General features: G+C 39.4%; 1 protein-coding gene across 4 annotated transcripts in view; it reads right to left on the bottom strand.

Annotated features, from left to right (window-relative positions):
* The window catches only part of LOC140361706 (nck-associated protein 5-like), a 246,145-nt gene that overhangs the window by 70,145 nt on the left and 148,644 nt on the right, over positions 1–27,356 (bottom strand). For all 4 annotated transcript variants that reach the window (XM_072447498.1, XM_072447506.1, XM_072447541.1 and 1 more), the window contains 2 exons: positions 26,752–26,815; positions 8,568–8,701 (listed from right to left, as the gene is read on the bottom strand). In XM_072447498.1, coding sequence (XP_072303599.1) covers positions 8,568–8,701; positions 26,752–26,815 — 198 coding nt within the window. The remainder of the gene's footprint in view (positions 1–8,567; positions 8,702–26,751; positions 26,816–27,356) is intronic.

Genomic DNA, 27,356 nt, shown 5'->3' with positions numbered 1-27,356 from the left:
TGCAATGTACTTTTATTTGATACTAGTAAATATTTAATTGATCAAACATTAAATTAAATAATTTAATTACTTTTAAGATTAAAGATGAAAGTTTTCATTATTTTCTACAAAATCTATAGTTATATAAGATACAAATAGACAATAAAATACAGATGGCATTACCACCAAGTCTTATGCACCATAGATTTGTATTTCTCATGATTCCATTCCAATAATAGGTTTCAAATCTATACTAACAGAGTAAAATCTGGTTTACTACCAGATGAAATACACAAATGGCTGCATTACAGAAGCCAGGGGTCAGCCGCGGTAGCTGCCCCACAAACCCCTCTCATCCCGGGGCAGCAGGCGTGAGGTCAGCCCCATGCCGGTTCACCCCAGACTACACTGACCGTACAGCAGCACTACAACAGAAAAAGAGGTGGCCTACTTCAGAACAAACTCGCAATTTGGCCTCTTTTGGCATAACCATGAACATCATAACGAGTGTGTTTAATCCCAAACGGAAGTTACATGCGCTGGGGATTGTGTGACATAGTTGTTAATCCGGTGTAGTGTAAGTAAGTAAGGCTTAGAATATTATAATTTCAGAGCTGGTAAAATAGTGGGAGTGATGTGACCCAAATTAAGAACTAGGTGGGTAGTAGGATAGCTCTAATTAGTATTGAGTTAGCATTAGCCACAAATAGCTAACCATGCATTAACAACAATAGTAGTGGCACATTTCAATCAATGAATTGTATGTGTAATTTGAAGCTCAACTAGCAAGTGACACAACGCTCTAACATACAAATAATGATTCAATTATAGTGTAAAAATACAAATATTACTCAAATCTAACAAGGAAAACATGTTTGGTCTTATGTACAGTTAACAATTACGTACTGATTTAAAAACATTGGTTACGATTTCAAAGCTGCACTAAATTAGTAGCTGCAATAGAACAAAACAACCCAAATTAAACTCAATCAAACATAATTAAAGCGAATTTCACAAAACCGACCAATAAATCCTGCTAAATCTGAGGTGCGCCTGAAATAGTGCAGACACCTATTATCTATCTAAGAGCCACAGTCTAGCATTGGTGACTTCAAAAGGCCTGTTCCCCACCACCACGTTAATGATCCCATATGTGTCGTCCCCAACAGAGGACTGATTCATTTGGGCCAAATCCGGCAGCCCGCACATCGAGCGTGGAGGGGGCCGTGGAAGCGTGTCAGGGAGTGGATGAGTGCTAGTGAAAATCAAAATATTCAGCCACGAAAGATGCAGCTCAAACTGAAAATGTAATGGTCGTCGGATAGATTTGATAAGATAATATATAAACCCTGGTGCAGGCTTGGTAGTTTTATTAAGCATGGGAAGAGTTGGATGGATGGAGGTTTAGAGGAGACGGGCATTGATCTGCAAACAGGCACCAGTCACTTGGGCCTCCAGAGAGCCAGGGCTGGTAATGAGAGAAAAGGCAGGCATGGAGCCCCAGTCTGCGGACCATGGAAGGAGGCAAAACCAATCATGAATAGTTTTGGTTCTTTGCATTGCCAATTTGTATTTTTTTGTACTCTCCGTTGTAAAACATACAACAACATTACATCGTTTTACACAATGCAGCAGATTATAATAAGACACAGGGTCACAAGATGTTTACAAGCAGAGACTATTCACATATGGAATATATATCTACACTGTTTGATATATCCTTCAAAAGGGTTGGAGTTAAACTTATCAAATGCCCAGGGAGTACCTAAATGGAGGTTTAGCCCTGGCTTACCCCGGAAATATTGTGACATTTGGCAATATGGATATCAATACAGACGGCAGTATTGTGTTACTTTTAAACAACACAATTCATTAGAAACTGCAGAGATACACAGTTAACTACCTACTGACTACTAGTTCTTTAAGCCTTTAGTTAACAAGCTGAAAAGTTAGAAGTTCAAAATCATACTATTTGCAGTATTTTCTACATAAGATAAAAATCAATAGTAAACTTTTTAGACACTTTTTAAGGTTAAACATGTATCAAAATATGTATTGATACGTGGACTCTGTATCGGAACACAATTTTGTTTCCTGAGGTTAGTGGCAATACCCAGGCCTAATTAGGTTGATTGCTGGGTACTTGGTATGCTAAAATGTGCTAAACACATCATACTCATTCTTATTTTGCCGAGTTTAGCACAGGTGTCGTCTTAATTCATGCGACATACAAATCCTATTCCAAATCTTTGCACTGGTAATTGTATACAAAGATTTCCGGAGATTTATTGCGATCCAAAAAGCTGCTATTTGCTATTATAAATTAAAAGTGACGCAAACTTTTGTTCCATTTTCAACACACTTTTTGCCCATCAAAACTCCCCTTTTCAGTCACAATGCCTCTGGCCTGTTTACACCATTAGCAGCACTTCAAACTCGGGGGACGGTGCATTCAAAGACCCCAGCGCGGGGCCGTAAATCCGAACACACCACTCCTCATGGTCTGCTGCTGTTGTTAGCTTTAGCCGTAAGTCTCCCACTTCCTGCCAGGGGAGATGGCCCTTTCAAGGCGGCTATGATTCAAAGTGGAGTGGCCCTCTCGTAAACGCTGCAGACTGCTGGACTGGCACACATGTGTTTCTGGTGACAACACTCCAGCTGCGGGGACACGTCCGGTTCAAATGAGTTAAACAGACCATAATATATGTTTTAGTGGTTGAACTACTAGGATAAGCCACAAAAGATCAAAATGTACTTAACAACAGGAGGATTTGTTTGAGCGATGACAATCCACATGAAAACAAAACCCAAACAGAGGATAACTTTGGATATTCAGGATGAGCCTTGTTTCTGTTGCCTCTGGGCTTTGCCAGACTTTCGTGCCAGATGCCCTACCTGTCGAGGCCAGGGACATTCCTGTGGGTGTGGGTAATGTGGCAAACGTGACTTCTCCAGGGACACAACAACAGCTGGAACACCTTCTAAAACCGGTTTGGTATACAACTACCGGTATCTATTTTTGCAAACAATTTAGCTTAAACTTTTTAATCAATTAATTACATAAGAAACCACTGCAACTAAAACACAACACACACAACACAACAACTATTAAGAAAGCAGAGGACCGTTTCAGTTTTGAAATATAAATTAAAAAAAGAGGTAGGTTAATTTCAAAAGACATTGTGTCATAACTACGGACATGTTAGGATACTTGCAGCCAGCAACCAATGGGCTTTGTTGTTTTCTGTTAGGCCTTAATCTCCACTGCCTTTGTCTATAAGAGGATAACCAATCGATGCAGAGTATTGACAATGAATCTACAATTGGATAAAAAAAAAAGCAAATTTGTTTTGATAAATACCTGCGAACTTGCCATTCATTGTCCAAACATTCTTAATTCAGGGGCAATTGAGGTCGCCTTGGTTGTCCACCCAGCGGTCATCCTGTTAAGACTTGATTTCGCTTGTCCGTTGACTAAATTGATGTTAATTTCTGGTGTAATTTAGCACAAGGACAATGTTTCCATCCAGGCATGTCCTTGCCTGTCCAGACCCGGCTCTTAAATGTCTTACACATATGGACTTGGAAGGTGGTGGGACGTCCAGGGTGGGCTGAGCTAAAAGGCTAATCCACGGCAGGGTATAATGACCGTAGGCCGGCTGTAGTTGTTGGGTTGGGGGGGTGGATGGGGGAGGAGGAGGGTATGCGACATAGGAAAAGCAGCAGACGTCTGGGGCTAAAGTGGTCGGGCACTGGTGGAATGTATATACCTCCAGAGAGCTTTGAAATGTCTATTATATTGTTCTGCCAGTAGTTCTGTGTGAAGAAAATTGTTACATTTTTTTTTTTTTTATTCCATTATGGCAAAAAAGAAAGAAAAACATTTTTTTCTCTCCTCCTATTGCTTGATCTCAATTCGATTTGACCTTTTCTTTTCTAAAAACAACATAAACAGGGCTTCTCAGTATTGATTTCATGATTATAAAAAAAAATCATTACATTTAACACAAAACTTCACCAAATGTCTTCCTCTAAAATCTGAACTCTGCTCTGCACGTTTTTACTGACAGTGGATTGGCTGTTGATCTCTTGATTAAAATCACCCAAGCATGTAACTGACGAACTGAATCTTAATCTCGACTGAAATGTTATTAACTCCACAGTACTACTCCATATTCAAAATTCACTGGACTAAGCTCACCTGTATGCAAGCAAGATTTAACCCACAGCAATCAAAAGACACACTAACTGCATCATTAGCTTGTGCTAGTATGAGCTTAACCATAGTTGCTAACACATAAAACTCCCCCCTGCAGTTATCCTGGCTCCAGTGGTGAATTTCTAACCTTCTCTTTAACAACGTAACCCCAGCTCATTAATTCAACCTCCCACCACCAGGGAGCACCATATTTTTTTCCTATCAAAAGAAGCATGACAGTTTGGCAACATACTTAAGTTTTCTCTTCCATCCTCATCAAATAGAACCTCAATTAATTAGAAAATCAATGGCCGCAGGGGTCAAACAGACTAGGGATTGAAAGATTGGATGCCCACTTAACATGATTTGCGGATGTTTTTAAGCAAAGTTGCATTGATGGAGTGAGGTTTGTATTCCCCTAATGTGCAACATATAACAAGTTTGGATCAATGGGGAGACAAGGATGTAGCCGAGCAAAACAGCATAACAGCTAATAAATGTGATCTGTTTGCTGGCTGTGTCGGGAACGCATGGTAATAATGTTGAATGGACAATTGTGTTTGATTCGTACAATAACAGCAGCGAGTAGTTACTGTAATAGGACACACAAAACATGTCAGTGTCCACACAACCTTCTTCTGAGCTAATATCGAACGTTCAAATAAAAAGACATGGCAAATACTTAAGGTGCACTACGTAACTTTTCTAGAGGGGGGTCCACCACGTGCTTGTCTACAGAGAGATGTTGTTTCTTTGTCAGGAATATTCCACATTATGGTATTAAACTTATTTAGGGTTAGCTGTTATGTAAATCATTTAAAGGTACTACTCTTACTGGCTTAAATCACAACGGAAAGTACGTTGCCAAAGCCTTAAAGGTTGAAAAGAGGATTTTTGGCGACCAATCAGAGTCTCATTTCCTCATGGCGTGGACAGCTGAGTAGTTCTCCCACATGTCAATCATTCCCTGTGTGCTACTGCACACCTGCAGACTCGTTCTGGCTCATTCCCAGGATAGCAGCATGTTTCCCTGGCTGCACCTGCATGATTGATATGCCGGTGTGTGTTTAGCAAAGCTAGCAGCGAGTTCCTTCAGTGTAACTCCACGCTTTACAAAAATGGGTGAGGAACGACAGAGAAAGACTGTGTTCGAGCTGGCTCAGAAGAGACTAATAAACAAATGCATGTGTAGCAGCGGAGCTGTAGCGTGCTCATGCACGAGGTTTGATGTTCTCGGAAAGAACAGGAGTGTGGGGAGTGAGTGTGCACATGCGCATCTACAAAAAAGGGACAGAACAATCCTCTATTCAATCTTTAATGTGAGAGACATCCAAGTATTTCACAGGCTGCCATAGCACTGACTAATGATTGGCTGCAGGTGCTGTGTTTTTGTAGATTTTGGATTGGATTTAGGTGTAAGAACTTCCTCTGACGTCAAGAGTTGAAAGCTCATGAAATCAACCAGCTTATTTATTTACTTGGCAATGGTTTGATCCTTTTTCACTAAAGTTATGCATTGAAACTAATGTTTGAAACAACCCTCTATTTTTTCATTTTTTGTTTATCCTTCTACCTTCTGTGGCTCAAATACCTGACCTTATCTTATCTTCAGTAAGTTGCCAGTTCACTATTTTGTCGAGTTCGATGTCATCGATGAGTGCGTAGGAAACATGATTTTGAATTTGAACTTCTTGCAGACTTTTCTCCGTCGCAGCCGTCATTTCTTGTCAATCATCCAGACGAGGCGTAGCTCAACACAAACGCGCCTACTCATGTGACACTCATTCTGTTTTCAGATTGGATAATTGTCTTGAGAACAAATTACCACATCATGTCCAGTGTTTACGTAATTGAGAGACAGATTTCCTCTGTAACTTGGCCTGCTTGTCTCCAAAGAAACAAATACCTTGTGCAACATCTTTATGAAAGGGTAAGGTTACTTTCTTTTTCTTTTCTTTTTTTACATAGTGCACCTTTAGTACAGTTTGTCTGAACCTTAAACACAACCTTAAGAGTTCCTGACCGAGTCATGACTGCCAAGATATTCATGCCTCCACACTTTGGCAAGGTGGGAATTTAAATTTCAGTTGCAAGAATCTAGACTCAAATGTTTACATACTAAAAGCTATTATTATGGAAGATGTATGGACCACGTTAAAATTCTCTTCAGAACATAGCTAGAATAGTTGTACATTTGTATCTAAATAGTTAAGGACGTGGCAACCTACTGACCGACATTTGCTCTTTGTTGGCTCGTAATTCCCTAATTAAATTATTACACTGTTCCCATCTGGCATTTTGGCGCAGAGCCATTGTAATCTGCTATCAGTAAACACACGTTGACATTTAGCTAACCAAATATCCAACAAAACGACAATCCCACCGTTTGTCCACATGCTAGCAAAGACTCTTCCCCGAGGACTGGTATTGAACGGTTGGAAATTACGGCAATCCACCATGATGACAACGAAGAGAGTGAGAAGATGGCCAGGTTGGATGGACCGTGTACCTTTCGATAAATGCTTTTTAAGGACATAATGGAATCGGCCAAAGAGAGTCATCTATTCTGAAGACGCCGGCTACGCACACAAATGTATCTGTCTGCAGTGAGATCGGTGAGGGACCCAATCACGGAGCCACTTGATATTTCTGTCCTCACGTAATTGCACTACTTTCTCTTCGATGGCGTTATAACACAGCTAAAGCAATTACAGTTTGGGTTTAAAAGTTTAAAAAAGGTTCAAAAGTACTATGGTCAACTCTGGGTCATTGTTTTGTCAAGGATGAAGCAAATTCAACCTAAAGAGATGAACCAGTAAAGGTGGCAACAAACGTTATTTAGAATTACGCGTCCAGCATGTGTAATTCATTTTTGATTCATGTTTTGTTAATATCTATAAAGTTCCAAAACTTTGAAAAATCCAGCATTTCAAGATATTATATTGAACCTTGATACATTGATGACTAAACTTTACTTAATGATACATAGTCTGTATCTTGAGCACATGTAAGTAGCTCAACATGGCCCAGATGCGATCAAGCCCCAGGGAGAAAGATGACGGCCCATTCAAGTCAATGGGACACGCTCGTTAGCACATGTCACCACTTTAGTTTTTAGTGGCCAGCTACATCCGGCAGCTGTGTGACCCGGAAGTAGCGTCAAGTGATTGGGCTCGCGTAACACGTGACCACTCTGACTGGTCTGGATTGGCTAAAGCGGAGCAGAGCAAAGCCGAATGAACCGAAGCTAAAGATTTAAAACCCGTAAAAAAAGCAAATGACCTGAACATAGACACAAATTGGCACATAATCCGACCTTCGTGAAAGCTGTAGGTCCCTGTAAACCGAACACAAGCAGTTTGTGTTTTTACATAGTTTTTTTGCTGCAGAACTAATGGACTGGCCACTGGGGCCCACTCGTGACAGGTTTAAGCTAGCAATACTCTATCCGGATATTTGAATAGATCCATGATGACAATACACTCAACCCAATCTCTTGCAGACTCAAAAAGGTGCAGCCAACAACATGCTTGAAACAAAAAAAAGAGAAGTCAACTGGAGACTGTTTATAACATCATGGAGGAACTGCCTTGATATGATCAGTGGAAAAACAATGTACCAATGTAAAGTTTTAATAACTAAAATAATTCTAAAAACCTTCTTTCACATTATGGGGGTATTGTTTTGAAGCAAAATAATGGTTAATAATTTGAGGCGAATAAAGAATTTAATCAATTTTGGAATAAGGCTGTAACGTAACAAAATGTGGATGCACTACAAATATATATATATATATATATATATATATATATATATATATATATATATATATATATATACAGAGTAGCAGCAATATAACATTTCCAGCCTTCACCTGGGCAGAACACTGAAGTTTGAGGACAGAATAACAAGGCTGCGCTTTTCCTGCTAAATGAAAGGTCACTATTTTATACTTGAAGAGGTTGCAGCACTGTGCATATGCTGTAGTCTTCACAGTCTTCTAAAGAGAGTGCTGGGGTGTTTAGTGAGCTGAAGGGCTGGTTTCATTTGAGTTTGAAAATCCCCTTTGCTCTTTGTTACTGTTGTTGTGTTACTTTTAATGGCAGTTGGCAGCCGACTGAAAAGGTGCATTTACCGCCACCTACTGTAGTTGAACGTCTTCAAAGTATGTGTTTTATGCTATACCATATACCTATTCATTCAAATCAATCCAATCGTGGTCAACTTAGAACTGCTAATTCTATACAGTCTCAGTACTATCTCTTCCCTCATAGACATATCATTGTCATTACAGTCATGGATTGGCTTAGCTAAACTACAGCTTATTATTTTCACAGGGAGATTTGACTTGTTCTGTGGGTGTAATCTAAAATGTCCTAATATCTCGTACCTGGAAAATTGCTGCTGCAGTGACACCATGTGGGCCCGTCCGTGCTCGGAGTCCTCGGTCACCTCTCGCAGACGTTTCTCACTTTCCAGTCGCAGGTGACGCTCTTCTTCTAGCTCGTGGATCAGCTTTTCACGCTGCAACAACACATAAAAACAAAGACGAATAAGAAATGTAAAGAAGGCCTGTTTGGCTCAATACTGCTGTTTTTTACGCCCTTCTATCTTCTATTCTGTAATTTGTCTTGACTGTTTGTACGTCTACAATAAAAAGGAAAAAGGAAAAACATACACCAAGCTACCAGATGACTTTGAGTTTGTGAGGTTAAAACAATCACCCTGGGTCAAACTTGGGGTCAAATGCCACCTTTATTGCCCCATAGAACCCGGCAAGACATTGCGAGGAGGGCTTACTTTGAACTTTGAACCCTGAAACTGAATCCAGAAGTTTGCTTAGCCAACATGGGTTGTATATTATTGTGTAAAGTAAATATAGAGAAGGGCATGATGACATTTAAAGAACCCGGCGGTCCTGCATCCTGGAGTTTGTTGCTTCTTTGATATGTTTATAATGAACGTCTTTGACTCTGTTGCTATGACACAAAAGTTCACGGTAAATGTCGTCGTCAAGGCTGGTCCAGACCTTGGTCTTATCTTGTTTTATCTTGGGATGCTTGGAAGTTCAGACCTTAACTCTTTGTACTTTCCAACATTTTTTAACCTGACTTCACTGGTTATGTGTTTTGTGTGTATACTATTTTAAATTATATTTCTTTTACAGAACTAAACTATGGGGTTGTGTTTGTTTGTGGAGGAAATTATGGTACTTCAAAATTGCAGCCTTTGCCAATTGTGTCCATTAAAATTCTGATTTGATTCTTATTAATCTTGTGCCCCTAAAACAAAAGCTGCAGAGTGGCATCATGTTGTAAGTTTTTCTTCTATTTCTAAGGCGTGCAGGAAGTTATGTGTCCCTAGACTCTACGCCAAGATTCATGCATGTAGACAATAATTTTATATAAATCATTATATAATAAAATATATTGCTAACCAAAACGTCTGTACAATTGGTCTACCATCTTATATAGTAAATGTACCATTCACTAAGCAATCTCCCTAGACTCCATTCTTTAAAACGTGTTCAATATCACAGCTTATTGCTCAACTGACCAATTTCATTCCAACTTTTGTGCAAAATCTCCACATTAACCTCCTCATCCTCACGAGGACCTCTCCAAACTCCCCTCTCAGCCAACTGTTTTATCACGCTCTCCTCCAATCGCAAAACGAGTCCCATTTTCCAGCTTTTATAATTGGATTCTTCCCTTTCCCTCAAAGGAAAAAGACCCATCCTTCGCGCTTCCAACCCCCTGGCTCCGGGCGCTTTTGAACCCAGCTCTGGCTCACTCTCTCCTGGCATCGCTGGAGAGTTCTTCCCCTTTAGCACAATAGCAGAGAAAAAAGTTGGGTTTTCAGCTGACGGAGCAAGAAGTGGTTCCAATAGAGCAGACAGATTTTTGACAAACCTACAGTTTCTAAGATTGAGAAATAAAGCCACTATCAAGAGTACAGAAAGTTGTCAAAAATGGCTCTGGGTGTAAAAGATGTGGATAGGCAGAAAATAATGCAAGATAGCATTTAGATGTTGAAGTGTCAACTATAACTTATGTCAAATATTGAAAATGTCCCCAAGCTAAATGTTGTTTGTAAAAGATAAACTTTGTGATGCAAAATGTTATGTACAAAAACAACATGTATTTGTCTGTATCATTTCAGACGTTTTGAGTATAGATTCTTGCTTGGCCTCATACATGTTTGTAGAGTAATTACTTAAAAATTAAGTAATTACTCTACAAACATGTAAACAAACTTGCTGATCTTTGTGTGAAGAATGGTATAGTGAATATGTTATAGAATATTTGTTAAAAGGAGTAGCTATTTGATTACATTTTGTGCTGAAATGACTGTTGTTTGTTGCATAGAAGATGTAAAACACTCTTTTCAATTGTCATCTGGACACAGCTTTAAAAAAAAAAAAAAAATGTTTCGACTCTCATCCAAGACTCATTCTCAATCTGCGGATCGAGTCTGGAAACTCAGGTATTTATCCTACACTGAGTAGGCCCTGCCCACCGGGCGGGACCTCCTGATATGAGGTGTTTACAGTTTCACTTGAGACTTCTCTTCTGTATACCCTGACAGCCTTGACTAACTGTCGCTGCCTCATCACTGAGTACCTGATGAGAGTGAGAATGGCCAGGGCTTCTCCCGCCCCATGGCTTCAACACACTACTATACACGACCGGTAGGTTGGACCTTAAACCTCCATTTTGGTTTAAAGAGGGTTTCTATTTTTCTCCTGATTTATAAAAGTTTTAATTCTAGTCAGATTGAGCTTCCTCAGAAACTAAAATATACATCCCAAATTCCCTCTGTAAATGTTTAATTAACCAAGACATGTAAACCTGCTTCTGTCCATGTTTCAGATTTAAATGCTCAAATAGGTGCAATTTTGGCCATTTTACACATTAAGTGCCTTAGTTTTATTTGAAAACCTTACATGACAAAAAATACTTTTAAAATATGCTTTTCTTACATTGAACTACAGGAGACGTTTCATCTTGATATCTTTGAATTCAAGATTTTCTCCTATTCAGCTGTAAAGTCTCGCTTTAATAAAAGACAACTTCATCATAAATCTGGCCTTACGCATGCTTTTACATATTTAACTTGGCCCGCCGAGGAAACACTATTGGGCCCTGATCTAAGGAAACCCCTAAGATGTATTTGTGAATATCTTGTCATGTCACAGCTTTGCAACATAAACACAACAGTGTAACATAACATGCCGTTTCCACCAAAAATGCTGTTACATATTATTTTTGTTATTACAGATTTATGAACATTACTCTTCGATGTAGCTTATATTTTGTTTTCTTTGACTCTTGACACTGTGTTACATCCTATTCAACATACATCAAATGTTACTTTCGACCGTTTGAAGAATATACCAATGTTTTGACGTCCTGTTCACTTGGTAGTAAATCTAAAATTAAAAATAAGAGTCCATGGACAAAAAATGCTTATTAAGAAGTCATTTTTGCTAAATTAATGCCCATGTAGTTTTGAATATACTGGCATTTAAAACCAGATTTATTCTTAAGTTTGTGAACTTACCCATATCTTACGAGGTTAGTATTCTCTCACATCTCTCTCCTCTCATCCTCACCATGACGTCACCACTCAAGGAGGCTCTCTTCATCCACACAAAGGCCTTATAGCGACACCTAGTGGTTACAAGTGATCATAGCACTCTGCTCCACACAGTATAGACATAAATATTCCTTTCCTTTGTGCGTTGTGCCAAACCCTTACAAAGTCTGTCTTCAACGAGACAGATTTACGACAGCATTGTAAACCAAAAAGCAAAGAAAACACCAATAAAAACGTCAAAACAAGTCAGAAAAATGCTCGTTTTATTTTACTGTGACTCGAACTCAACCCATAAACAGGCATATTTCACTGGGTTGCTACTTGGCTGGAATTTGGACACAAAAGCAGCTTGTAACTAGAATATTAAACCCAAGTTACCATTAAAATCTATTCGGGTCGTGACTAAAGTCGTAATTTTTTTCCCGTTTTTATGGCCACCGTAAATCTGCTCCATACAGGAACATTAAGTAGCGTGTCGTCTCTGCCAAGAACCTATATATTGTGGATTTTTCTGGCTTTGAAAGGGAAAATAGGTCATAGGAATGGAAAAACAGCCTTGTCGGCACTTGGAAGTTGAAGGATGCATGCTTATTAACAATATTTACTTTTACAAGGATTACGGTAATCATAGTCAGGGGCACTAAGGGCACTTAATTGTGTTACTTGGAGCAGTCTATGAGCACAAAGGGCTTTTCTTGCAGCTGGATAAATAAGTATTGTTGAGAAACTTGGCCTGGATTTGCCACAAAAGAACAGCAGTAAGGCCCGATTCATGGGTTAGTTAAATGCCCTGAGCAAAAACTGTAATGAGGTGGAAACACGATCAATGGAAATACAATACAGTAAACAAGAGTACATAACAGTACTGTATGTGTACTGTATATCTCATGAAGCGGCAACATGTTTGCGTAAGTACAGTATATGTCAGTCGTAATACATGTTTCTTCCACTTTTTCTTTTCCTAGTCCACACTATTAACACAATATTATTATTGTCACTATAGGAGAGCATTAAACATACAGGCTTTTAAATAATATTTTAAAAGTTTTCTATATGTTTAATAATCAGGAACTGTGTAAAACATTGTAGACATTCACCATTGTTTTGAAACTTACGTCATGATGAGTGTTATTAACATTGTGTAACATTTCTAGCTTTTTTGTAACAGAGACACTAGAAAGACCTTTTATCTGTTTTAATTTGTTTTAAACTGTTTTTCCTTTTCTTTTCTTTTTTTAGCATTGTTTAAAAATATTGCTAATGATTTTGTTGTTGTTGTTGTTTTCAGCATCACACTTTGAACTGATAATTGGACAAGTATATTTGTATAGATTTGTATACAGTATATCGTCATGATGACTTATTTTCAGGGAGCGTCTATAGAATAAAGTTGTGTACAATGCCATGTACACACGTCATCGTAAACGCCTTTATTTGTTTTAGCTTCATTAGTCATTTCATTCTCTTTATTCCTCTCTAAGCCATTAAATCAACATCTTTGTGTGACCTGAATCCATTGTAGGAGCCATTCTCCGGCTGTGGTATGCTAATTGAAAGCATTCTCCAATAATAAGCCTCTAGCAATGGCCTGGGAAGAGTCCTCTAAGTCAGGGCTGGCATGTGATGAAATCATACTTGGCAACTTTTGTGTGAGAACATTTACTTTGGTTAATCCATTGACTCAACGCGTAAATCCTGTCAGTCAGTGGCATGCTTTCAATAACACACTTCCTCCACTAGAGGGCAGCCTTCTCCTGGAGTATGAGCACTGACAATGCCAGGCATTATTGTGGAAGATCAAATGGGACAGGACATGTAATCTATATTCCATATATCCGAGGATTAGATGTGACCTCTGGCTGCCCTGTATTTCCTGCAATAAAACATATTTCCATTGAGATACGACAGGATTTGCAGCATATACAGCTTACACCGTTTTGAGATTGCATGTATTGATTTCAATAAAGGAAATGTATATGGGATCGTAACAAAGAAAGATGTAATTTGTTGTACAAGCTGAAGAACAGGTTTCTAAACTGTACATGGAAGCAATGGCAACTGACCTTGGAGCAAATTATCAGAAATCTGGTTCTATGATTTTATTATGATTTCATTCATGACTTCTACAGCAAACACAAAATAACTGCAATTTTGGAATGTAACAACAACTCAACACAATGAAGCCAAGTAAAAGTGAAGTCAGGGGATTTTAGCACAACCTAATTCATATTTGTACACAGTGACATATTTCAGTTTTCAGATTACAGTAGTGAATTAAATGCATGTATGGAATATTGGCATTTGAACACAACAATGAATAAAAGTCAACTAAAGCAGGGCTATTCAACAAAAAATGCGGAAGGCCAGATTTTTGGAGGCACACACTTTTAACAAATATCTCCACTAATCTGTTTCAATAATGAAAATATAGAAACTGATGTATTAGATTTTTGTGAAAGATACAAAAGGCTTTACCAACATTGCTCTGCCGAATTGCCAGTCAAGTACTGAACTATAACTAGGTCTAGACTAGTACCAACCAGGTCTGAACAAAGACTATCCCAGAATTAAACTAGGGCTAAACCAGAACAAACCAGGACTAAACCAGCAAACATTAAAACATGTATTTTCTCTTGAAAGATATGCCCCGGGCCCGATCAGATCCTTTGGAGGGATTGATCTGGCCCGCGAGCCTCAAGTTGTCTCCATGGATGAGGCCTTTCACCTTGAATAACCAGGAGGGAATCCAGTAAAAAAAAAAGAATCTGCAAAATCACAAGGCGAAAAAAATCAATCTATGAAAGTAGGTTAGCTGGAACCCACTTAGTATATTTTAGTTGCCTCGTTTCCCAAGAAGCTTCCAGCCTAAATGGCATTACATTGCAGTGGAGCCTAATTGACCAGGCTTAGATGGTAATGTTATTCATCTGAGGTAAATGATTAGAAGACTGGTGGTTGCCTTAGCGATCCCATAGCGATCCACCAAGGACTATAAATGAATTCTCCTCGTTGCTTCCTTGCCATAAAAAGCCGAGGCTGCACTGCGGGCTATCAGGTTAAGTGCATTTACTATTTACTGTACCCGCTGTATAGCTCCTCGTGCGCTTTGCTCGTCTTTTCGGTGGCACTCAATAATCTCTTCATTAGTCCCGACACCACCACGCGCCGCCCCAGCGCCATACCCCCTCTCTCCCCTGCCAGGACGTCCTGCGGCTGGGGCTTTTTGCCTAATCAAAGGGCCCCGGCGCGGATCCCCGGCTAAGCAAACATTGGGGACGCACAATGCAGGTTTTCTCGTTCATAAATAAAACATGGCAATAGGCGGGTGCGATGGAGGAAAGTGTAACGCGAGCTGCACATTATGCCCGGTCATGTGCCACAGTGAAGGCAGCAACAGTGGCAGGGGAAGTGTTGCTGTTTAGATTGTGTGTTAAAGGGTTGCACTCTAGAATTTGAGGACCTCATAGTTTCAAATGACGGGCGGGGCCAATGTAACACTATGGGAGATATACTGAAATGGAAATATTACAAATAGACAGCATTATATGTTTGGGATTGTCTCCATAAAGCAGCAATATTATTCTTAAACTACTTTCAACTGGCAATAATCATGTCTTTGGAGTTGAAAAGGAAAAAATGTAATCGGAAAAAATTATTCACTTTTGTTTATTTATGTTGACAAAGACGATGTTGAACTTTGTGCCAGTTTTTGTTTCATGTCAATAGGACCAGTCATTACCGTAAGAGAGACATGAACCACAAACAGGTCAACAAATCTGCAATCTGACAGTTAAACAGGGAATTATACCTGAGAAATCAGACCTGATCCCGCTCAATTTTAAACTGCGGGGATTCTAGAACGTTGTGATGTCACGGGAAATCAACCTATGACAATTAATTAAAATATTGTAAATACTATGAAGCGAATTGTGAGAACTTTGTGTCAGCTACAGACTGCATTGGATTTCATGATTGGATTAAAAGAACCCTTTGTTTGTACAGGAGATACAGTGTCTGTGCCTAATATCGGTGCCTAATAGCAAAAGAAAATCGAATTTGTCGTCAACTGGACAAATGTTTTGATGAGTGAATAAGTCTTAGCACTCATTCAAGGAGCTTCTTCAGTTCTTCTGACATGGACCTGTAAGTCACTGCCTCATCCGTCTGAAGGGAAGAGCTAACCACACGGAAACTGAAAAAGTAAAACTAATTATATTCTATCAGAGAAAATACATACATGTAGTAAAAGGGATTCATTTGTGAACTTAAACTTCAAACTGTGTGCATCGATCGAAAAGAAGCCGTATCAGATCAACCCTAATAGAATGGAGAGCATCAGAATGAGGCTGACTACATTTCTAATTAAAGGTATGACTTTTTGGGAACTAAAATAACCTATTGTACGGAAAAGGCTAATTTATCAGAGGCTGTATGTTTGTGTGTACTTCAAAACACCTGCAGGGACCTTCATCACTGGTAGACATCCTTTTCAGTGGTCTGTGGTTCACATTAATTTACTTTTTTGCGTACGAAAATATATTGTCAAAAACTCTCACAATGTTCACGCACAACGGATCTACTGGAAATACATAAGTTTGTCTTTTTCATGTTTGATCCACATTTTTTTTTTTGAGCAGTTCAGCATTTTCGAACCGTCCGCAGATAGCATCAATTAGCGGTTATCAACAGCTCAGGTACTCGCTTCCTTGATTAACGAGCCGCAGCACAGATAAACCTTCTATTACTGCTTAGACAAAGCTTCTTTGCAAATGAAAGATAACAGAAGGTATTCAATGAAATGCCAATCAAAACGTTGCAATGTTTGGAGCCAAGCCTTCAACAATGAGCAGCAATTAGAATGATAAAAGTGTTTGGTGAGTATGTTTTGTTAGATATCAGCGGCCTTTATGAAACAAAGAGAGGAAAGTACATCCTAGCTATGTTCCCTTGGGGCTCCATCAATTCAATTACTGTGAAGGACCACTACATTATGGCTAGCTCTCTGTTAGCCGCGGGTGCGATGGCAATAATACACACGCCCCAGGAATACGCTAAACCATACGAGTGGCCCATTTATCATAGGACCCAGTGGACAACCCTGTCAAGTGCCTCCCAAATCCCACCCACACAAACTCAGCACAGCGGCCTGTCAGTGGGTCAATGTGGCCATGGGACGTCCTGTACAGAGAAGATAAGGGCCGAGGGGGGATGACACCTGAGTCCCCCCAATATTGTCACCAGGGGTCGATACAGCTGTCAGCAAAACTCCACAGGGACAGCAGAGAGAGCTACAGGGGCCCTCAGGACAAAAAGAACTGCACACACTTTGTTTGGGTTCATTCAAATAGGAGAATGATTTAATCCAACCTGCATGATCGTTTTATAATGACTTTAAATTTTACTTTTCATGAGTGTTCAACGAAATGAACAAATTATTTTTCTCTTTATTATATTATGACTTAAGTAACTTTGGTGGAACCCTGTTTTTCACCAAAAACATAGTTTATTTATCAGTCTATCCATTGTTTAAACACTTGAAAAAAACATAATATTGGAATTTAATGTGATATGTGATAAGGCTGCGATATATATATATATATATATATATATATATATATATATATATATATATATATATATATATATATTATACTGAGACTAAATGAAGGCTAATTTGGACTGAAAAAGTAAAATCATGAATACAAATGAGCCTTTTTCTACCTTGGTGTCATTGTGATATATTTAAGTCGGTCTATAGAATCATCTTAACGTTAAAGAACTTGCCTCCAGATGCCTCAAACTATTTCTCTTGACAATTTAGCACCATAACACATTACTGCGGCGTTGAATCCTTCAGTTCACCCCCTTAATTCATAAGCAGTGACATATATTAAATATGTAAGTACATGGCTGGCTCTAATCCTGCAGACAGTAGCATATACAGAGAGCTTTATGATCAGAAGGAGCTGATTCTTTCACTTGGCTGGAGGGCCCACTTCACCCTCTGCCAGCCATGAAGCACTTGGCAGCGGCGTCTTATCTCCACTCCATTTTCTACATGAAATACTCCGGAGAGATCAGATTTGAATACAATTAGGAGACGCAGAAGTGTTTTTTTTATCATGCAGTGCATTTTTTTATCCCGCACTTCTATCTCGAGTGAACAGCTGCATTTAAACTGGTTGAAATATTAAAAGGTAATTTGATATAAATAGAATAAAACAGAAATGAATGAATACCATTAAAAAACTATTAAAAAACAACAATATCACTTCTTTTTTATACGATTTAACATCTGTAAGTAAAATAAGTTAAATTAAAAAGATTTATAGGAGACCTATTCTGCATTCTTTGTATTGTTATTGGGTTTTAAACATGCTCTTGTACCTCTGCTTTGCATCTGATGTTTTAAAATGTAATCCATCTATTGACAACAGTGGGAATGAACCATGAAAATAAAGAAAAGCTAGCTGTTTAACCAACTCGACAGCATGCTAATGTAGCATGCAGTTGTAATTAAATTGGATTAGAAATGCTCATAACGAGTCTGATGATGATTTATGGACTTATGGATTGGAAACTGTGCAGGATTGTTATGACATCACAACCCGGGAAATTTGAAACTGGTTGATATCTGAGGCTCAGTGCAAGACAGTTTTGCAAAAAGGATTACTGAGAGAAGTGTGAATGAAGCAAAATACAACTGTTTTTGATGAGGGAATAACGTTATAACATTGGAGCTTAGTGTTGGAGCATGTTGATGAGCAATTTAGTAGCCACAAAATTATATTTAATATGTTATTATTTCATTTACACATGTTAATAATTTTGTTTTGATTTAGTTGATCTCTTTCTTTGGAGCTCAAAACCTTAAATAATTGTGCTTTTCGATGTATTAAAGTTCATACATCAAACCATCAGAACAGCATTTAAAGGACACATATTAAGCTAAATTGATTTTTCTGCTTTTAAAAAAAAATATATGTTCTAACATTGTTCTAACATTAAAAAACTCCTTAACGACGGACGTTTTACTCGATCTGTGACGTGGCTCTGAGAATCTTCTCTTAACCATAAATCATCGGCAGACTCTTTCTGTGCATTTCTCCCATCTAATCACGATCAGTACAACTGCGTGCTGAGGACCTGGAAGTGAGAAGCCAGTTTGAAAAAAATTGAAATGTTTATCTTAAACATTTAATATATTTTTTATATAAAACATAAGATGGCAAACTAAAGGTACTCGTTCTTAGCCCGATTTAAACTGTTTCACTTTAGTCTGCAATTGTGGTGTTCTGCAAGATAATCAGAGCAGAATTTGTATTTACTATTTTAAACTATAGTATGTGAAATACCAAAATAAAGATGCTCAAAGGTGGTCAGTACCCCCAATTATGCATTCTAGGACTTTTAAAAACTGAAAAAGTCCAGCCAAGTTGCTGTATTTGCTCATGTTTTGACAGCTGCAGCCCTTAGAAGCCTAACCGTTTAAATGCCTTTTAAATGGAAGCACCCAGACCCTCTTTACAAGCCCACATGTGCAGCCGTGGTGGTGAAAGGAATAGCAGCTTCCTGGCCGACACACTTCCAGAGGAGGGTGGCATCAAACGACCCGCACAGACAAGCACCACCACGCCTTGGGTAAAGAGTGAGAGGGACTCCAAAACCTACAGCAGATTCCCCTCTATATACGTAAAATCTGCATAGTATTGGAAATACTAGTACCACTGTAAAAATAAACAAAAGCTAGCGTGCTCTAACATGCTAATATAAGCACGCAGTTGTAATAAATGTGATCACGGCAGAAATGCTGAGAATGATGATTTGTGGAATTAAAACAGCAGTGTTTTTGTGAGGCTCTCAGAAGAAATAATGAAAAATCCTCCAAACAACTCTAACTATTTTTTGATGAGGGAACAATCATATACGTGGTTTAAAAAGTCAGTTTAACATAATTTGTGTACTTCATGTTTAACCGTCTAACTAGAATATTAAATATACTTTGAACATAACAAATTGGAGTAGAAATAAGGATAATACAATGATAATACAATAATACACTATATAATATATACACACTATATAATATATACACAATATATATAAGTAGATATATTATTTGATTCATATTTTTGCCTCCATGTTTGTCTAAAGTATTTTAACAGTCAAATAATAACTATATTTTATGACTGCTTTTTACTTTGCAAACCATCTGCTGTAATTCCTTCTTCTCAAATGTTCCATGTGGCTTGACCAATGAATGTTGAATGAAAGTATGTCAGACGGTGCCATATGCGGTCTCACTGCGTAACATTGATCCATATAAACTTGATTAGAAACATCAGGATCGTATGACGGTGGTTAGCATAAGGTACAATTACTGCAGTTTACTGAGGCAGACACTCTGGATCTCAGTAATAGTTTGTGGAAAAAGAAGCGTCAAACACGATTTGGTTGGTAATTATTGTTTTGAATCTGGGCGTGATGGGTTTGAGATATGCCCACACAAGTCGAAGTGCTCCGAAAATGTAGAGCGCATTTGGCTTTGCAGTGTAGACTTCTAACTTTCAAATAGTGGATTTACTGTTACTGTTAAGTTAGCCAAGTCTTCCCTCACTGCAGTGGTGAACAGAGCTAGATACTGTTATTTACTTATTTACCTTCAGAGGTTTTATTCTATTTATATTTCCTACAGTATTACTTACAAGTAAGAGTGTTAATTTTATTTGGACCTTGCATAAAAGCGCCACATTTTTGTTAAAGTAGAATAGTTAGAACATGATAGTATCTGATGAAGGCCTAATGAATTTATGCTTGAGTGATCAGAGACGAGAGAGGACAGTCGTACATACTGCCAACTGTCAATCAAAGTCACCAGCACTCAGGGGCTTAACAGAGCGTGAATATGGAAATTAATTACAGAGTCAACACTATTCATAATTGACCTCTGGAGAATCAGTTTTATACAGTAACTATAAACATGACTATTTTGGTGTGTGTAAGTAGTTTGTTTAGTCCATAGATCCATAAAGCCCCATTTCAACTACCCAACATTTGAATCTTATTTTAATCCCAAACTACTTGCTGTCTTTTGGAGACCCCACCCATTCTACTGACAACAAAATGACATTGCGTTTTAAGTGTTTATGGTCTGTGTGAATGTGCATGTTCCGTTGCCTCACCACAGGAGTGCTCATGAAGCAGTGGCCCCCACAGAAGTGCTCATGAAGCAGTGGCCCCAAAAGGAGTGCTCATGAAGCAGTGGCCCCCACAGGAGTGCTCATGAAGCAGTGGCCCCCAGAGGAGTGCTCATGAAGCAGTGGCCCCCAGAGGAGTGCTCATGAAGCAGTGGCCCCCACAGGAGTGCTCATGAAGCAGTGGCCCCCACAGGAGTGCTCATGAAGCAGTGGCCCCCACAGAAGTGCTCATGAAGCAGTGGCCCCCACAGGAGTGCTCATGAAGCAGTGGCCCCCACAGGAGTGCTCATGAAGCAGTGGCCCCCACAGGAGTGCTCATGAAGCAGTGGCCCCCACAGGAGTGCTCATGAAGCAGTGGCCCCCAGAGGAGTGCTCATGAAGTAGTGGCCCCCCCAGTCCCCAGCTGTTAATACTGTTCATTTACACAGCGCTTGTATATGGAAGCCAGAGCAGGCCCAGTACAATCGTACCAGTGTGATTTAGCACCTTGAACACATGCTTCCTGACTGTGAGTGGACTTGCATATCCACAAACCTGATTCGTACTTGGCCTGCTTGTTTCTATGAAATTCCTTTGACTATAACATTTTCAAACTATGGCATAAAACATATATATCTCCACAGAGATTGTTTAGAAGTATATGGTTTTAACGTTCCATTTCTGTGGAATCATGTAGGCGACTTGCCACCTTCAGAAGTTTCATTCTGTTGCTTTAAGCTGTTAACGCTACTGTTGAAGAAAGACTAAGTTTCCAAAGTTGGAATGAGTAGCATAAATATCACTCAAAGGGTTTTAATATTGCTGTGACTGTGAAGACTAGACAGTGTAATACCCAATGTAGCCGTTCTCAGCGGATACTTGGAGCAAAAACTACCAATGTACAATTGTTTAGCTTTGATATACAAGACGCTAATGGATGTCGCATGCTAAAATGTCCTCAGCACTTTGGAGGGTCCCTGGGCATATACTCTATAAAGTGGGGCTGGGCATATGCGTAGAGCGGGGGTATCCTAGGCTTCTTAACTTCACATTGCTTGCACTTTTTCTTCTCTGTTATTATCTCTTCAATGCAGCAGCTTTTTCCCTCACTTCTATTGCCGACGCTTAGAATGCCAGCGAGAGAGAGCGGCGAGGGGGAATCCGGCAGGCGATAATCCCAATTTTGAATGGAGCTTAGTGCGATCCCCCTCCCTTCAGTGCTATCATTCTTAGGTTCACCCCCTCCAAGCCTACCCATCCTCCTGTCTGGCATAGATAACTCATCCTCCTCTCTCAAGTCCTAGCATGCGCCTGGCTAATGCGCCAACGTTAAAGGGTAATAATTAGTACTTCGGCTAGCTGGGGGCCGAGGAGAGGTTATATTTTTGACAGCTCTGGTGAGGTCAGGGGTTGGTGTTACGGGAGGTGCCGACAGGCCGACAAGCACAGGCATAAATTCAATTACGTTAGATACACACATGCTGCAGGGAAGAAAGCTCTGGCACACCGTAAATTGAAAACAAAGTAGGTTTTGAAAATATTATTCTATTCTTAAGTGACGTAGGATTGGAGTCCTCAGAAATAAATATATGAAACTCTTTTATATAAAAATGTGTAACCTTTGATGCAATAGATGATGCTGCAACTCAAGTATCAATACTTTAGTATACTGAACTCACCAAGACAACAAACAACAAAATAATGTGATAGCTGACTATAACGCTACCTCTCACCTCACAGCAAGAAGGTTGCAGGTTCGATTATCTTGTCTTTTCTGTGCACATGTATAACATGCTTATAGGTCAAATCATTCACTATATGGTAGTTCTTGCCAAGCCTAGAACAAAGATCTAGAGCTGCGTCCGCGGGCTCTGCGCTGCAGCGACCACTGCTCCTGGCAGGTTGGCACAGCAACATTGAAGGAGGAGTCAAATGCAGAGGATACTTTATTAATTTTCCTAAAAAATATGAAAATAAAGTGTACCATAACCTTACATTAACCTTATCCAAAGTAGAAAGCTAGCTCATCTTTAAGCCATTTATCATTTATTTGCTCCAACTTAAGTGTATATGAGCTGAAGAAAAATACACTAGATTGTTCATGGTGCAAAAGCTCTCCAGAAGTTAGTTGATGAAAAATGCTTGAGAAAAATCTAATTGTGCATTTGATTTCTTTTGCCATGACTATCCAGAGGCTGGCAGAGTAGCCAAGTAGTGGTCCAAGAAACTACTCAAGTAAGAGTAAAAAAGTATGTTGGGAAACTATTACTCAAGTAAAAGTAACTTGAAGGGGAACTGTCTGGACGTTACATTAAATAATGCACAAAATATTTTCAAAAGATAGACCTAAAAAGAGAAAAACTATTCTATAACTATAACTATATCCAAAGGAGCAGTGCAAAAAATACAAACGTTCAAATAATTTCATTACGTCATATCATGTCATAAAGATTTTGTCACTTTACGATTTACTCGCAGTTTTAGTCACGTAAGAGTACTGTTACTTCAATAAAAATATTCTTTAACTTTAGTGTCAAAAAGTAGAAGTACAATTTCTTAAAAATGTAGCTGAGTTCTGTGGCTAATCAGCGCTTCAGTATGGTTTCCCCACTTCTCAACTCCCACTTCCATAGATAATTATCTAAATTCAATAGAACTACTTCTAATAACGCATTTAAGTCTTTTTCAAAACAAAAAGGTCAACCAATGACCAAGACCAACTTCGCAAACAAGCTAAATGCAAGTACCCTAATGTTAGCTAGCATGATTGAACTTGATAAATAGATGAACGTATGCTTCTAACCAGCCAATGCTAGTTTTCCAATAAACAGCATGTGGATGGGAACCAAACAGGATTTTGCAGTTTATTTAAGTATCCATAGCATTTGTATTACTGCCAATTTCTAAACACACAGTTTGGATTTCTCTGTAAGTATATAAGTATATAATATATATAGCACACTATATGGGGAACTGTGCGGTCCGTGTATCTGATGCAAGGCACTGATATGAGGGCTTTCTAGAGGTTGCATGCATTCCATTCTTCCATAGTGAAAATCAGGCCTCAGGAGGGAAAGGAGCGGTTGATTAGAGCCCTGAGTGGGAAAATTAGTTAGGCATGCCTATAGTATACGGGTGTGCAAGAGAAACTTGATGGTAATGATAGGCTAGAGCGGCGAAAGGAGCCTGAGACATATTTTGGATCAGATTGTGCCTTCTGTAGTAAAACAAACGCAACAATTGCACAGGCGGTTTGTTTTTTGACACTTGTTATTTCTCATTCTCATTGCAAAAAATAATTCCGTTCTGTTGAAGGAGGTTGTATTTTGAGATAGAACAGCTTGCTAATGTCTTACACTTGAAGGGTGCTCAAAGCGCTACACTGTTGTCATTATTCATTCACTCAACCCTCCACGGTAAGTTATATTGCAGCCATAGCTGTCCTGGGGCAGACTGACAGAGGCTAGGCTGGCAATATGTGTCATCGGCTTCTCCAACCACGAACCAAGACCACCAAGACATTTAAACACACACCATATTCATGCTACCTTTTATCTCTGCCAAATATAGACACATTTTGTATACCTATTTATTAACTTACGCATTTACAGAATGTCAATAGAATAGTCAATGGAATATGCTGCTTAAATATTTAACTATAGGCCTTTCAGTCCATTCTTGTGTTAAATGTGAAGGTTATGACCCAATCCATATTGACGCCAAGAAACTGCAGCTAACGCCCTCGGCTAACCATGCTCTATTCCCCAACCTCCGGGGGCGCTGTTCTATATCTGACCCTCAGTGTCGACCTTCTCCACTGTCCTTCACTGTAGGGGGAAACAGCGAGAAAGAAAAATAAGCACTGCTCCTTCAGGGATCAATAAAGAATACAGTGTGAACGTTTCAGCCAAACGTTGGGTTGGTTGCTTTAGGCCCACAGCCATCACTGGAGCATGCTGGAAGTTGCGATTCTGAGGACTCCAGCCAGCTGCTCCCTTCACATGCTCACCCAAACACAAGAGCACCTGATATCAATGTGCCTTTTCACGCACCCTAACAAAAGACCATAAGCCCCAATTTGCCAAACGGAAGATTTAGTGATAACACATCTCAATAGATTCAGATTGATCGTATAAGTGGTTTTGTTGGAGTTACACAACATATGAAATCATCAGGTTTTCAAAATGTATGGGTGGTCAAAATGTTCTCTTTTGTCAATAGAATGAAATATGATTGAGAGTAATGCTACTACTACTACTGCTGCTTTGTGGGAAAACATTGGAGAAATACTTTGAATAGAAGCTTCACATGAAATTGAGATCACAAGAACATCATTTATTTAAAAAAATGTATTTGTTTATTTCTCTTTTGCTTTCATTGTAGCACAGCTTAAACTAAAGCTTCTCAAGAGGTGTAACTCAGCAGCATTGAGCTTTTTGTTGTTGTCCAAGCCAAATGTAAATATATGGAATCAAATCTCACAAGATAATTTGATAATTGGATAAGTGCCACACAGAGAGGATCCAATTTGATCAACAAACATTGATCAGACTTGAGATAAAACCCCTCAGACGGAGCACATAGGCGAGGTTTGGTCTATTGACGCACTGAGACAACACGGTACTTCCGAGAGAGAATCTGAACTATGACCCAAGTTATTCCCTCCATTATTTTGTCACAGCGAGCTTGCTCTTAAGGGCCCTGCCTGTCTAAATAAATTAAACAATTCCCTAATCTGTGCCCGACCCAAAACTGGAGTTTTCCGCAGAATGTTTCACTGGCAGAATTAGATCATCTGACAGAGCTTCTCGTGTTTACAGTCTTTTGTGTTGTACCCGCTCTTGTCTTTGCTGCAGCAGAAGCGGTTGAGCCACACTTCTCTGCCTTTCATTCTTTCAGGTAGGGCATCTGTGATGCTTCTATGACCATTCAGACCTTTGTTTGCATGTGTCTGTGAGCGTAAACAGGGTCAATCTCATTCTGCCTTTAAGAGTCTGAAGCACAACGATAAAACAACTATATCTGCAAAAATGTACTGCCTAAATATTAAGCGTGGGCTACTATATCACAATTAAGTCTGTCATGTTAAAGAGTCACTTTTATTTTCACACTGTTGCGTGCAGTCTCTGTTCCATGTCTTGTCTAACTCACTGATTATCGGCTTATGTTTAGGTAAGTATAATTCAAGTCACTTTGCATGGCTATTTTTTGAGGTTTTGGAGGTGTGGAGAGGTGTGGAGAGGTTGTGATGTGACATGGGTTCACCTGCGCAGATTCCAGGTACAGGATTGTGATGTGATGGAGAGCACACGGAGGGTTTTTATAAATCAGGAGTTTGTAAGGCATATTCCTCTAGAGGCCTAATTCCAACACAGTCCTTTGTAGATGAGGCCCTAGATCGTGGCACGGGTCATGTCCCATCTCTAGCTTAAAACAATGAAAAAGCAAACATTTGCACCTCAACAATTCTGAGAAGTTCTGAGTGAGGCCCAAAGTGACCAGTGGAGCCAGTGCCTAATCACCATGTAGCTTGAAACGTCTCTGGACCAAAATGTATCACCTTTTCCATTCAATATTTTTAGTTTGTCTCTGGACATTTCGATGTCAAGTTTGACCACAAAGTTCTTTTTATAGCCTGCTAAGACAATTTTGCGATTCATCCCAGCCTATGGCCTGGCCTGGACTAGGCACCGCAACAATCGCGTCAGTGTGGTGCCAGGAGCGCGGTAGTCCAGGCGTGACTAACAGAGTGGCTGTGGTGTCCCGGGTTGCGTGCTGATTACAAGCCGCATACTTTACCATTGTCTCTTCACTCTTGCTCCTTGCCGCTTCCCTCTGTAGTCGAGCCACGGCCAACTTTTCCCTAAACAAAGACAAGAAAGAAAACCATAAGTCAACGTGTCATCACAGAAGTTTATAAGATAACATCGTCACTCCCCCATAAACATAGCTTGCAGATTGGGCAAAAATAGCTTTACGGAAAAAAAAGAAAACGGAGGCATCAGGGCATCCTTGTTCTAGCCAGGACTAAACAAAGAATTCCACGTGAGGAGGAGGGCATTCTGGGATTTAATGTGATAAATCTTGGCATACTGGCACAGATAACAAAGAACTAGAGAACGCAGAGGTCTCCCGGGGTGCAGCTACAGCCAGAAAGCAACAAATCTTACAGACAAGAAAGAAAAATGGCTCCCAGATGCATAGCCACTCACTAAAAACTACTGCCTGGATTCAAGTTGAGTTTCTTAAAGGGGAGCTCTTTCATGATCTGCCAGTACACCAATAACTCTAGAAGCAGTTCTTGAGAATCCCCCTAAGTTATAGTAGTTTTTTGTGAGTATTTTATGTACCGTTACAAAAATCCTGGATGCAGTGAGGAGGATGTTGTCCAAAATCAGGACTAT

The sequence above is a fragment of the Eucyclogobius newberryi genome, unplaced genomic scaffold (assembly GCF_026437365.1).
Source record: "Eucyclogobius newberryi isolate DKJ021-1_F unplaced genomic scaffold, fEucNew1.0.hap1 SCAF_1, whole genome shotgun sequence".
Lineage (NCBI taxonomy): Eukaryota > Metazoa > Chordata > Actinopteri > Gobiiformes > Gobiidae > Eucyclogobius > Eucyclogobius newberryi.
Note: the sequence above shows the minus strand (reverse complement) of the source record. Positions and strands in the feature narration are given on the sequence as shown.